This window comes from Ictidomys tridecemlineatus, chromosome 3 (assembly GCF_052094955.1).
Source record: "Ictidomys tridecemlineatus isolate mIctTri1 chromosome 3, mIctTri1.hap1, whole genome shotgun sequence".
Classification (NCBI taxonomy): domain Eukaryota; kingdom Metazoa; phylum Chordata; class Mammalia; order Rodentia; family Sciuridae; genus Ictidomys; species Ictidomys tridecemlineatus.
In genome coordinates this window covers 207,412,009-207,425,660 of record NC_135479.1, presented here as the reverse complement: position 1 = coordinate 207,425,660, position 13,652 = coordinate 207,412,009, and the positions used below count along the sequence as shown (strand labels likewise).

The 13,652-nt window shown below is 48.6% G+C and overlaps 1 protein-coding gene across 3 annotated transcripts in view; it reads left to right on the top strand.

The window, feature by feature from the left end:
- Runx1 (RUNX family transcription factor 1) overlaps positions 1–13,652 on the top strand; it is a 220,564-nt gene that overhangs the window by 123,413 nt on the left and 83,499 nt on the right. Inside the window, exon 3 of one of the 3 annotated variants that reach the window (XM_021725306.3) lies at positions 12,576–12,829. In XM_021725306.3, coding sequence (XP_021580981.2) covers positions 12,576–12,829 — 254 coding nt within the window. Of the gene's footprint in view, positions 1–9,871; positions 12,830–13,652 lie in introns of those variants that run through there. The other 2 variants (XM_078044596.1, XM_078044595.1) reach the window with 2 other exon arrangements.

The window sequence follows — 13,652 nt, the reverse complement described above, 5'->3', positions numbered from 1 at the left end:
GTGTGTGTTTCTGCCTTTGAGTCAACCAAGTGATGCTATAATAAAAATTCTGAACTTCATTTCAGGATAGCTCGGAGGGAAAATATGAGCCAAGGAAGGTGCACATTTTAATGGTCTTCACCGGTAGCAGGTTAGAAACAGGGGTCTCGCAGAACAGTAGCAGAATTGTTCTTCAGGCGGAATTGTGCATTGAGTATCCCTGCAGAGTTGCACTGACCAATATGATAGCCTCTAACTGCAAGTGACTGCTGAGCCCTGCACGCTGGCTAACCCAATTGAGATGCACTGTAAATATGAAGAACACACAGGGTTTGGAAGATGTGATAAAAAAAAAGATGTAAAATATTTCACCAATAATTTTTACCTGGATGACATGTTCCAGTGACAGTATTTTGAATACACTAGGCTAAATAAAATGTAATTAAAATGAATTTCATCCATTTCTTCTTACTTAAAAAGGTAAGAAAGTGTGGCTTCTAGGAAATTTTAAGTTAGATACATATATTATATTTCTATCAGATGGTGCTGTTCTAGGATAAGAAACAATGGCCACCTGGTTTAAAGACAAAATATTAGAATATGAACCACCTTGCAAGGTGGTTTAGAGTGCTGGTTACAACTTAGGCAGTCTCGTGGCAAACTGTAAATGGAGTTTGGGTTCAAAATGGCCAGTTACTGAATCTTTGTTTCCTCCTTTGTGTTTGTAGACCTCCTTGCTGGAGGGTGAAGTGGGGTAATGCATGGAGAGCATTCAGGGGAAGGCCCGACAGAAAAACACTAAAAGACAACTTCCATTGTCACAGTTGGCTTAGCTCACACTGCAGTGACAGAACACGGTAGACTGGGTGACACTCTGGAGGCTGGGAAGTCAGAGATCAGTGGCCAGCACCATTGGGCCCTGAAGAGAGTGCCTTCTTCCTGGCTTGCTGACGACTGTCTTCTTGCTCTGTCCTCGCATGACCTGGAGAGTTGAGAGAGGGATCCCTCTTCTAATAAGGGCGCTGGTCCCACCACAAGGACCCACCTTCCCCACCTCATCTTAACCTCCGTACTACCCTCAGGTGCCTTTCCCGATGTCATCACATTGGGAATTAGGGGAAATCTTGAGGGGGATACAAATATTGCCCATTTATGATTAACTTAAAAAGCCCAATCCAAGATGACTTCACTGTCAACCTACGTTGCTATCTATGAAAAACTTTTAAAACTTCCTGTCTAAAAGTCTGTGCTAGGCGTGAGTTTTGCTGGAGACCCAGCTGTGTGCTGAGGACTTGCCAAGCTGGGAGCGTCTTGGACCAGCCGTCCTAGATGTAGAGCTGGGAGCTCTGGGGAACTGCAGGAATCTCAGCCCCCTCCTCAGACCTGCTAAGTCAGAATTTATAGTGACTGAGACACCCAGGGCTTCTGATATGGCTTCAATTTATGCGTTGGTGCCAGCAAATCTAAAGATAAGTCAGACACAGCCTCATGGGTGAGGCATTGAAAATCCAGCGGTTATGTTGGTGTATAGGTGAGAGTGGATCAGATAAGACAACCCTTTAAATGGACTCTGGGGGGCCCAGATGAAAGGCTCCCCTGCTCCTAGTCAAGTGTGAGATGGACAAAGGAATAGACACATGGACATGATCAAAATATCAACTTTTTCACTTATAGACATTTTAGAGCTTTAGGCATGAGACTTCCTACCATTGAGCCTCAGAAATATGCAGACTCACTCACTGATACACAGGTAGTGTCACCCAGAACAACAGGAAGGAGGAAGAGTATGCTCCGTGTGTTAGTTTTCTACTGTTATCCAATCAGCAAGTTATAAAATTTAGAGGTTTAAACAGGACCTATTTATGAACTCACAGCTCTGTAGGTTAGAAGGACTGTGGGTCTCCGCTGGGTTCTCGGCTCAGGATCTCATGAGGCCAAAGATCAAGGGATCAGCCAAGTGGAGTTCTTATCTCAAGGCTTTAGGGGAAAACCCATATGCAAGTGGGGATTGGCATGTGCAGTTCCACAGAGCTATTGGATGGTGCCCGCATTTCCCTGCTGGCTAGCTGCCAGGGGCTCACCCTCACCCTCAGGACTGTTTTCCTATATTGTCTGTCCCTTCCGGGAATAGATGTCACCTCTGACCCAGTCAGAAAAGCTCTCCATTATCAACAGTCTCCCTGGATGAGGCTAGGCTTCCTGGGCTGATCTCCCTGTAGGTTGCCTCAAAGCCTATGCTGACATAGGAAAGAGCCCTCTTTTCCATGGACCATAGCCAGAGCATAATAGCTCATCATCATACTCACAGGGATTAGGGTAGGAATCTCAGAGGTTCCATTTGGTAGGATTCTTCTTCAAGTTTTTTTTTTCTGTTTTCAAAGTTACTAACCAAGCAATTCAATCTTTTATGGTAGAGGATGAATAAGATGAAAGGGGCCCAGAGTTTCACACTAAATAATGTTGTTCTGGAAAAAAAAAAAGAAAGAAAGAAAAAAAAAACAGAAGCCAGGAAGACATGACTCTGTCATTGTCTCCGACCAAGCCCACACCCCAATATGCTGCAAGGCCTAAAGCCCAAAGTGTAGTTCAAGAGTGATTCTGAAGATGTGGAAGCCACAGTGAAGCTGGTGGCTGGTCTCTGAGAGAGAGGCGGACCTGAGAGCCCTGACATCCTCTTCCGGGACCAGGAGGGACGGGGGCCTTCCCCCTGTAGGATGCTCTGACGAGCTGCACTGGATTTGGGTGGCAAGGCTGGCGGAACCGGGTGTGGCAGGTGACTCTGGACGTCCCATGTGAGATGAGTGGGAACCCTTTGAAACAGATCTTCGTAAGAAATCAGGCAAGAGGTCAGAAAATCGGAACCAACATGATGGCAATAGGGGGACAAATTAATCAAGCAAAGAAAACTAGTTGGCAACAGATGGGATGAAGTCAAAGATAAATCCACGGATTCCAGTCTGGAAATGGGGTGAAGCTAGTGCAATGGGGGAAACCACAGGAAGAGCTAGTTGAGGTGGGGGCTGATGACCTTGCTCTTTGTTCAGTAAAACTCTCCCACCTGCACCGGCTGATCCTGTTCTTCCCCACCTTCTGCACTCAGCTGGGTTTCTTCTCTTCCACCAGCCTCTCCCTCCCCCTCCCTGCACCCCACGGGCTCTCCCCACGGCTCTCTCTGTGCTCCACAGTTGGCTGCTCTGCTCCTCTGCCTCTCTCTGGCCCAGCTCTGGTCACGCTGCCTACACACAGACCCAACAGGATCTTTCCAGTCCTCTTCTTCAGAACCTTTCTCTGGTCTTTGGGACATGGCTTTCCTCTGCAGACTCCTGTCTCTTTAGTTTCTAGGGCCCGTTCTCTCCTCTTCCTTTCCCAGCTCAGTCTCCTTGGTCCATCCCTCTTCCTGTGCTCATCTTTGGAAGGACCCCAGAGCCCCTTCATGCTCTCTTCTCCCTGGACAGTGTTCTTTGTGGAATATAAAGTTGTCCCAGATATTCTGAGGACGATCTGCTCGATATTTCCACATGAGACGGCTCCATGGGTTTCGGACTGCTTTTGCCACTGGCAGCACCTCCAGTTCTGCTGTGCACGTCCAAAGACGAATCCTGACGTTGACCTCCAAGCCCACCCTCATTTGTCCTTCTCTGCTGCGACGAGTGGCCAGGAAGTGGGTGAACTTTGCCTCTCTTTCACCTCCAGCCTTCCTGTCCCTCCTCTGCTTCCGCCTTAACTCGGATCCTCAAGATCCCTCCACAACTCCCCTGATTCTCATTTCTGCCTGCTCCAGTTCATGTAGCCACCTTTGACAGGCTCGTTTTCCCCAGAGGCGTACTCATTATTTGCCGTGTGCATGGCTTCTCTAGAATCATGGCCCTCCTGCTAAAGTTCACGTTTCCTCAGGCTGGGTAAGCTGCCCATTATCTATGTGTCCAGATTCTCTGTGAGCTGCCACCCTCTGCCCTCCCCAGCCTGATCTCAAGCATTCGCTCCAACTGCACTGGAGCTGACGGGCTTAAGATGCTCCTTCTGCCCTGGAGAGCCTTCTCCCATCCTACCGTCACCTCCCCAAACTCTTCCTCCATCCCTCTACACCACCTACAAATCTACCCAACCTTCAAAGGTCAAATCAGGCACCACCTCTACTAAAAACAAAACAAAAAAAGTCTCTGCTGAGCCTGTCAGGTGGTGCTGGGCCCTCCTCTTCCTGTGTCTCTTCCCACCAGCTCCCTGTCCTCTGCACATGAGTCTGTTAGCAGCTATGACACCTCTTTGTGGCCATCTCTTTACACTTTGTCACCAGTGAGCCTAGCACCCTGCCTGGCACATAGGAACCACTGGAGAAATGATCAAGGGAGAAAAATCAAATGCTTCATATTCTGGAAAAGGCTCAAAGTTGCCAGCTGGGATGAAAGGAGGTCAGAAAAGACTAGAAAGCCATTTTATATTTATTATGCATGTTAAATCATCTCAATCAAATGACCCTTGATCTGCTCCCCAAGCCCTCTAGATGACCAGAAATGATGTCAGGATGTGACTCCTAAATATTTGATATTTGCATGGTGAAATTTTCAGAAATACTTTCTGATAAAGACCATGCATAACACACCATAGGATAAAAGTGAAAGATGAGATCAGAGTTAATTTTTCCCAGCTCTGCAAGGGATACCCATAAAAATACACAGTTGTGGTCAAAAGAAATATAGCTCATCATTCATGCGAACCCATAAGTGCATGAGTGTGTGATGGATGTGTGTGTGTGTGTGTGTGTGTGTGTGTGTGTGTGTGTGTGCGTAGAGGTCAAGAATGAAATGACCTTGGGCAACTTTCCTGAATTCTCAAGGGGAAGTTCCTGATCTGTAAAATGAGAGGGAAATGGTTTTGCAGGGATTCAATTGGGCGAGGCATGTGATCACTTTCAGTGGCAATGGCAAGAGGATGAGCCTGCCAGATTGCACCTCCACTGTCAGGGACCCACAAACCTCTCCTCTCCTGCAGTTCAGGTTTAGTTAGCGCTTTTCACATCTCTGTGGGCGAATCCTTTCAAATCCCCACATATTCTACCCCACCTGCACCCCGTGCCTGCTGAGTTCTGAAGGCGAAAAAGCGTTTAAGAGGTAACATGCATACCTTTCAAAAGCCTCTCACTTTTGTCTTTAAGGTTAAAGAACAAAAATATTGGCTTTTCTGTCCAGGTTGTTGAAATAGCAGGTGTGTGTATGAACCTTGCTTTCCACTCTCCTGCGGCTTCTCAGCCTCAGACATGAAGAGGCTTCTCAGGGTCTCTTGAAAGAACTTCCAGGGTGCCTGGTTCTGCTGGGTCTCCAGCATAAATCCTGCTGGCTGAAATCCCCCATGTACCTCTGTGCTGTTAAGACCGAGTTTACCTGCTTTGGGGTACACTGGTTATTTCTTACCTTGTCATTCATAATTAGTGCAAATGATTCTGTCCCTGCCCTGTTCTTTAAGAAAATCTTTATGGAGTCATTTTATGTACTTGTAAACCATGATCTTTTTAAAATTTTTGTGTTAAGGAAGCTCTTTTGAGACTATACATATTTAAGTCCTTTAATCTTTCATTATAGGGCAGTCCTTCAGAAGCTCTAATTATTTTATTTGCTCTTTTTACTTTGGCAAAAATATACTACCAAGGAGCTGCACATCTCGTTCTCCTCCCTATTTAAACAGCGTCTGGAAATCTGAAATAATTACCTCCTTATTTTTAAAGTTTTTAAAGTCATATTATACTAATATTGTAGAGTAGAGCTCAAAGCTTTAGGTCTGCACTATTTGAAATGCTCTAATCCTAAGGCTTTAAAAAGTAGTATTTTCTTAATATTTGTTAGGTGTTGATCATTATCAATACTCAAGGCTGATAGGGTAATTTTAAATTACAATAATACCTGTAAGTATTCAAGGGAAAGAGAATAGCTTTCTATGACTTAGTTTCAGATACTTCCCTAGAGCTGTCTATGCCGCAGCATATAGTAAGTGCTTTCTATTTGGAAATTATTGTATGACAATTATTTACAGTAATAATTGATATCAGCTATTATTTCAAGAGTAGTTTCAATGTAAACAAACTTCCTTTCTAGATAAATAAAGAGAAGGAAAACAAGAAAGGGAGAATATTTTTAAAACATCTTGTCATTGGAAGTAAATGATTATAATATCTATCTACCAGCTTACTCCTTTTAGAAGACAGATTCTAAATTGTTTATTTTCATTGCTTTAAAGGATGCTTTTTTTTTTATTTAGCCTCTGCTGGGTTACAGATTTTTAAGTGTTCTTACATTCAGTTAGAATTTGGTTTTAATTTCACCTTGATTTCGGATTCATTTCTATACCTTCCTGGTGTATTTTTTTATCTTTATTAAATAAATCATATAAAGAGCTTAAAGGGAAAAGGTCTAAAACACATATTCAGTATTAGCAGGCAATGGGATGAATGACACATAAAATCATGTGCCTATGACAGTTTATTTTTTATTTGTTGATATGCTGGTTTTAGTTTTGTGCCAAATATGCTGGATATATTTGGACAATGGTGTGAAAAACCTCCAGTACTAAAAAGTATGAGAAGCCATGAACTAACAACAACAACAAAAATAATTCAGTAGAAATTGTTTTTAAATGTGCTGTTATTATATTTAAATTAAATTTCACTAACTGTCAGTTGGTTGCAAGTATATTCATATGACTATTTTTATTTTCCTACTTTCTATTATTTCAGAATGTGTACATGGAATGAATCCTTCTAGAGATGTTCACGGTATGTTAAATTTTAAAAGATATTTTTTTATAAAAAAAAGGCATATTCACCTATGCATACACATGATTTTATGTTTATATATATGAAACACTATATAATTTTAACAAATAATTAAAGCTTTTTTTTGCTGATTCCATTATACTTAAAAGCAGTTCTCTGTATTGTAGATGTCATACCATATAAAATATTTCAATAAAACCTTAAATGATACCTTCAGTTCTATGGCATTTACCACTTGTACATTCTGCTGTTATTAAATGACTATATGACTCTCTAAAAAATAAAGCTTAGCTTCTATCTCCTATAACCCAGTTTATTACTTTTGTTATAGCTGTGGTAATGCAAAATTTTATAAGGGTAAAATGTTTACTAAGCACCCCTAAATTTACAAGAGATTAATTTAAAATATTCTCAGTTTGCTACTTGTGAGGTACACAAGTGATTTATGAAGTTAAAGTGAGATAATCACACATTAACCACAGCATTCCAGGGACATCTTCACACAGGGGAAGGATACAATGTAAGAAAAAGGAAACTCATTCCCCCCAGTAATTAGGTTTCAAAAGTGAAATAACCTCAAAGTCACTTCTGGGGAAAAAAAAAAAAGCTTGATTGAATTTCAATGTTCAAAACTGGACAGTGAGAATAGCAGGTTTTGTGGACATATATGTTACTATTTGTCAGAATAGTTCCTTATCCCTGTGACATTATTTCCAACTGCAGCAATTTGGTCCAGAATCAATACAGGATACATTCTCTAATTTAAAAAAGAAGAAGAAAAGAATGAAAATAGGAATAGAAATAATTCTTTCAGAAATAGTACGTTTTTTAGAAATCTAATCTTGGAAATATCACAATGATTTTAAGAGAATTGTTGAGATTCCAAACCCACTTTAAAACTCATTTTATCTTGGAAAGGGTTTTCAAAAAGCAAAAATACAAAAACATTTAGATGTTTTCTGAGACCACCTAAAGTCGTGGAAAGAAAAAATGTCAATGAACTGTTATTGTTCTCCAGTGAAATAGTCGTCTTCCAGATAATCAACTACTTCTTTAAATTCACTGTGGAAACTTACATTTCATTCCTGTTTGGACATGTTCAAATATCCCCCCTGCAACAAATTCAGAAGAATTTCATATAGCATCCTCCCAACATCACTGCGTCTCATTTTTTTCATTTATATTAGTAAATTTTTGTATTATTCTGGGTAGCACTGGGATTGAGGTTGGTAATGTTTCCTTTCTCTCTTGGAGATACAAAGGAAAGGAAATTCTATATTGTTGTTGAAATGAGCGCTCTCGGTGGAAAGGAATTTCTCATTTTCCACGCGGTGTTACAGTACTTTTTAAACTCGGTAAAAAGTCCTTCGACTAAAGGATCCCAGGTACCCATTAGTGGAGCCCCATGCTGCCCCGCTTGTCATTCATTTTAGTTCCTCTATAAGGAATGGGGCGGTTTTTTGTGTTTCTAGTTTTTCCAAGTGTGCACCGCGCAGCGCATTCACAAGCCGCACAGGTCCGAGGAAGCCCACAAGTCAGGCGGCCCGATCTAGAAACTTTCGTTGCTATTATCTTCCTCTGGCTTGGAACTTAGGGTTTATGGGTTGAAACTCAGTTGAGCAGCGCCCAGGGAACTGCCCTAGAAAATTAAGCTAGGTGCACACACTGCTGTAACTTACTTTCCTTGTGAAAGGGAACTTGGCTTCCCCCGCGGACACCCAGCCAATGTCCCCACCCGTAGTCCCTCGCGAGGTTTAGGGTTTTAGGCAAAGGGCCAAGTCCAGAGGAGCCTCCTTGGACCTCTGAGAGGCAGATTACTCCTGAATCAGCTCCTTACGTGGAATCACAGCCCACTTTGGTCTCTGCCACACTCTTGTTCATCCCTGTCCCTCGGGTTCCCTGGGGATGCACTTGTCGGTGGCCCCAGAGCCCTCGGTCGGCTCTTGGGGAGCGCATTTGAGCCGAGCCCAGGAGAACAGGTTCCACTAGCCCCGAACTCGCCTCTAGAGCAGGCAGAGTCTGCGCCGGGTCACCACGAAAGGATGGCCCCAGGCAGGAGAGCGGCAGCGGGAGGCGGCAGCAATGCGAGTGTGTGGCCTCACGCAGCCCAGGCGGAGTGTCAGAGAATGGACATTCGGGCTTTAACAACTGAAATAAGGTTTCTTCAAAAAATCATTTAGAAAGAAGAACGCGGAGCATTTTTCTTCCCGAGACCCCAGACCCAATTAAACAAAGAAAATGTAGTTCGGTGCTGGCAGTGTCCCTGTTTTTCAGGCGCAAAAAAAGTTAGGGGATGGCCCACCTGGGGGAGAAATGCAGAAAGCTGGGGTAGGCGAGGCCCGGGACTGGAGAGTGCGACTCTGCCCAGGCACCCGAGTCACCTGGAGCACCTAGGGCCCCGGATGAGCCGACAGCGGTGACCAGGCGGAGGGCCTTCGGGAACACACAGGGCTCAGCAGAGTCTGGGCGGCCGGGACCCCGGCCCCGCGGTTCCCAGCCAGGTCAGCTGAGCCGCTTGCCTAGGGCCGCTGAGGCGAGACGCGGCCGCTTCCTGTCGTTCCTCCCTAAACCCAAGTTCTTACGAGGGCGACCCGAAGGCCGCCGCGAGGCAGAACCGCAGAGCTCCCGCCGTCGGGGCGCTCTGGGCGCCCTGCGCTGCGGCCCGGAGCCCCGGGCGTCGAGCAAGGGCCGCTGCTGCCCCCTGGCGTCCGCCCGGAGCCAGAGACCCGCCGCGCCTCGCGAAGGCCTCCCCGGCGCCCAGCGCAGCCCGCCGTCCTCTCCAGGCCTGGGGCTAGGGAAGCGGCCCGGGCGCCCGGGAAATACCTCGGCGCCCGACCCGGCCTCCTCCTCCGTCAGGCCCCAGCGGCAGCACCCAGCACCCTGGCCGCTTGTCCGCGAGGGGAGGGAGGTGACCCGCGGGGACGAGTGAGGGACCCCCGAGCGGGGGAGTTCACGTTGTTGAGGGACTCGGCCTTGTCATGGGGAGGGGTGAGGAGCTCCATGGCGCGGTTGAGAGGCCCTCGGAGGATGAAGGGTCCCCGAAGGAACTGGGGGTCGGGGAAGGAAGGGAGCAGCCTCGCCAGACGCGGGGCGGGGGGCGGGAGTGGGCAGCGCGCCGGACCAGGGGCGGGTCTTTTAAGCTCCGCGAAAATGCCCGCGGCGCCGCGGGGACGGGCCTAGGGGGAAGTTCCCTGCGGCGCGCAGAGCCGGGTGGGTTCAACACCCCGCCGCGGGGGCGCGGAGGAGCGGGGGCCGTTTCCGGGGAGCAGAGGGTGGTTCTGGGGCGGCCCCTGCTGCGAGCGGACAGCCGCTGGGCGCCGCGGCCGGCTTTCTCCCCGCCCTGGGGGAGCCAGCCCAGCGGAGACGTTCAACTTTCTTTCCAGCCTGGGCATCTTTGGGGTCTCTTACGACCCGACTCCTCTGCTGGCCGCTAGCACTCAGCCAGAGTGAGGCGCGCCAGGCAATGGAGCGAGCCGGACGCGGCCGAAAACACTAATAAAGGAAACCGCTGAAAACACAGCAGGCAGGTTGTGGAGCACCGTCTGGTCTTAATGAACGGATCAGCGTCTTTCGCTGTAGCTGACAACCAGGCCTTGGGGGTCCCGGGCCCTCAGGCCCCCTTGCGGCCGACTCCCACCCCTGCCCGGGAAGCGGAGCTTTGGCCGTGGGCGGCTTCCTAGAGCCTGGGACCGTCCCTGGAGCCTCGCGGCGGCAGCTGTGTTTCCCAGGCACGCCAGGCGCCTCCCCGTAGCTGGTGCCTAGGCCTCTCCTGGCGCAGCTCACGGGCTGGGTCCTTATTTCTCCTTCTGGGTCTCCGGACTGTGGCCGCCTGTGGCACCGCTGCGCGCTGCAAAACCCGGCGAACCGCACTGCAACCAAGCGCCTTGCTGCAGTGCTGGGGTCAGCACCCGGGAGGGACCCCCAGCGAGGGTGTGCGTGTGTACGCGTCGCCTCGCGTGGGTGCGGGGAGCGCGGGGGTGGCCTCGGCAGCCGCCACGAACTCCCCGCCGAGCCTGCGTACAGTAGCGCGCCGCGGCGGGGGCGCGCGGGCCAATTCGAGGAGCAGGCGGCAGTGAGCCGCGCCCTGGCTGATACCGGAAAGGCCTGTGATTGGCCGCCGGCCGCCCCTATGCAAACGAGCTGAGGGAATGGAATTCCTCGGGCCGGGCTTACAGTAAAAGCACGTTCATTTCCAGGCACTCTCATTCATAGAGCCAGCGGGCGCGGGCGGGACGGGCGCCCCGCGGCCGGACCCAGCCAGGGCACCACGCTGCCCGGCCCTGCGCCGGCAGGCATCTCTAACCCGGGCTCCTGGGGACGCCACAAGAAAGTCAACCTTTGCTGCTTTTCCTTGACCTGCGTTGGACCTTTTAAATTTTTCTTTTTCTTTTTCCCCTCCTTCTTTCTTACTTTTCAATGAACTGGCTTCTTGGCTGGATGTTTATACTTCTTTCCTGGCTGTGAACTTTTCCCCGATTGTTTCTTTTGACAACTGCGGGAGAAAGTGCGCTGCGGTTCCCGGCTAACCGTGAAGTTGCGTGTGCTTGGCAGTGTGCGTGGGAGTGTGTGCGCGCGTGTGTAACTCGAGCCGACTGCTCTGCTTCGATCTGCGCCGCAGAGCCTAGTCTCAAGGCCCGCTCCACCTGCTGCGGTTACGCGGTGCTCCTGGGTATTTGTGCGTCGGAGGAACTAACCCGCCGGCGCTGGGGCGACATTGGAGGAAGATCATCTCGCTACTGCCCAAGTCTGGGCTGACTCACCGAGCCGATGTAGACAGTGGCTGGCTTCTGAAGGGTGCGTGTCTGCATGTGTGTGATTCGGCTGCAGCTCAACTCCCACCAAACCACAGGATCAGCCACAAACTTAACCAACATCCCCAAACCCAAGTTCTCAGATCTGGAGAGCTGTACCCTGAGTATCATCGACTTGGACTTCTTCTTGTTCTTCTTCTTCTTCTTTTTTTTAAGTTTAGCTAGAATTTTTTGAAAAGCTGAATTTTCCGCACTGAGTATTTTGCCAGAATTTATTGAGAGAACATGACAAGTAATTCTAGCCCAGCCCTCTTCCAACTACTGAAGCTGATTTTCAAGGCTACTTAAAAAAAAAAAAAATCTGCAGCGGACTTTAATGGATTTCTGTTGTGTTTAAATTCTCTACAGATTGTACTGTAAATATTTTATGAAGTAGCATATGTATATATTTATATATAAGTTCACATACATTAGCACAACTTTTGGAAGTCACGGCTCTTGCTTTTGAGGACTGAAGCCAGTTTTTCATGATAAAGGGGGCACCCTGTATGGAAGACACTCCTGTATTTTGTGTTCTGTTGGGACTTTAGACAAAACTCACCTGCAAAAAAAAAAAAATACTGACAGGCGATTAACTACTGGAACTTTCAAACCATGTATTTGCTGGTCGTTTTGCTCTCCGCATAAATATTTTAGAGAGTGCGGGAATTTTGCCTCCGGAAACATTTTTAATAGCCAAAGATTGAACTTAAACTCTCAAAGCAAGACTCAGAAGAAGATAGGCTCCCTTTGCAATTTGACTTTGGATTCTGGTTGCCCACTTTTTAATGCACTAAGCGGTCGGTTGCTAGGAGTGCTGCCTGGGTCTGAGGCCGGTCGTAACTAGAACTTTCCCCATCCTGAACTGTTGGTAACTTCGTCTCCCCTCCTCCCTAGCCCTCCCGCAGTAATAAAGGCCCCTGAACTTGTATGTTGGTCTCTCGGGAGCTGCTTGCTGAAGATCCGCGCCCTTGTCGCCGTCCGGTAGGAGCTGTTTGCAGGGTCCTTACTCAATCGGCTTGTTGTGATGCGTATCCCCGTAGATGCCAGCACGAGCCGCCGCTTCACGCCGCCTTCCACCGCGCTGAGCCCGGGCAAGATGAGCGAGGCGCTGCCGCTGGGCGCCCCCGACGCCGGCGCCGCCCTGGCCGGCAAGCTGAGGAGCGGCGACCGCAGCATGGTGGAGGTGCTAGCCGACCACCCGGGCGAGCTGGTGCGCACCGACAGCCCCAACTTCCTCTGTTCTGTGCTGCCCACGCACTGGCGCTGCAACAAGACCCTGCCCATCGCTTTCAAGGTACTTAGCCTGGAGTGGGTGACGGGAGGACCGGTACAGGTCGGCTGATGCCCGGGGCGACCCGGGAGGCAGCGACCAGGCAGGCGGGGCCGGGTTCTAGAAAGCAGACGGCGCTACCCACCGCTGCCCCTGGTCCTTTTATCTGCGCTGGGGATGCGGGATGCTGCGTTGCCGTGGCGACCCTTGGAAGGGACCCGCCTCAACCCGCCAGAGCGGCATCCAGGGAGAGCTGAAAAATCAGGATGCCCTTAGGACATTCACTGAGGGCCGGCCAGGACCTCCCCAGCAAGGGCCTTACCTTTGATACAAAGTAGGAAAAGTTATAACCTAGCAAGGGACAAACCCTTATGCTTCCATGCGACTCTCCCCACCTCTGGCTTAACACTCAAAACATTTTGTCTGTCTCAGATGAAGGCATCAGGAAATAAAATAGAGGTACTTTTATACTTTCCGGTCGTAAAAACAAACCACCCAGGAAAACTGTCAGGGATTTCCCCCTCCTTTTAAAAACCGCCCTATAGGAATTAGCATGTACAAAGTCCACAGCAGGCACAGCTAAGTTTGCAAAAGTTTTCCCGAAGAGTTTTTTCGAGCTTCTAGTCTACTCCTGCCCAAAGCGGCAAGTAGCAAATCCTGTTTCTTTTCCTGGAACCCTCCAGACGTTATCATGGCTCACCTAGATTAAGCCCCAGGCAGCAAAAGGTGTCTTTTGAGAGCCGGAGGTCCAATCCGACAGTTTTTCTGTTAGTGGAGGGCACCGGGTAGACCAGGCAACTTCAGCAGAGCAGCTCAAAAGGTCTGGGTTCACTTTTCACCCCTGATC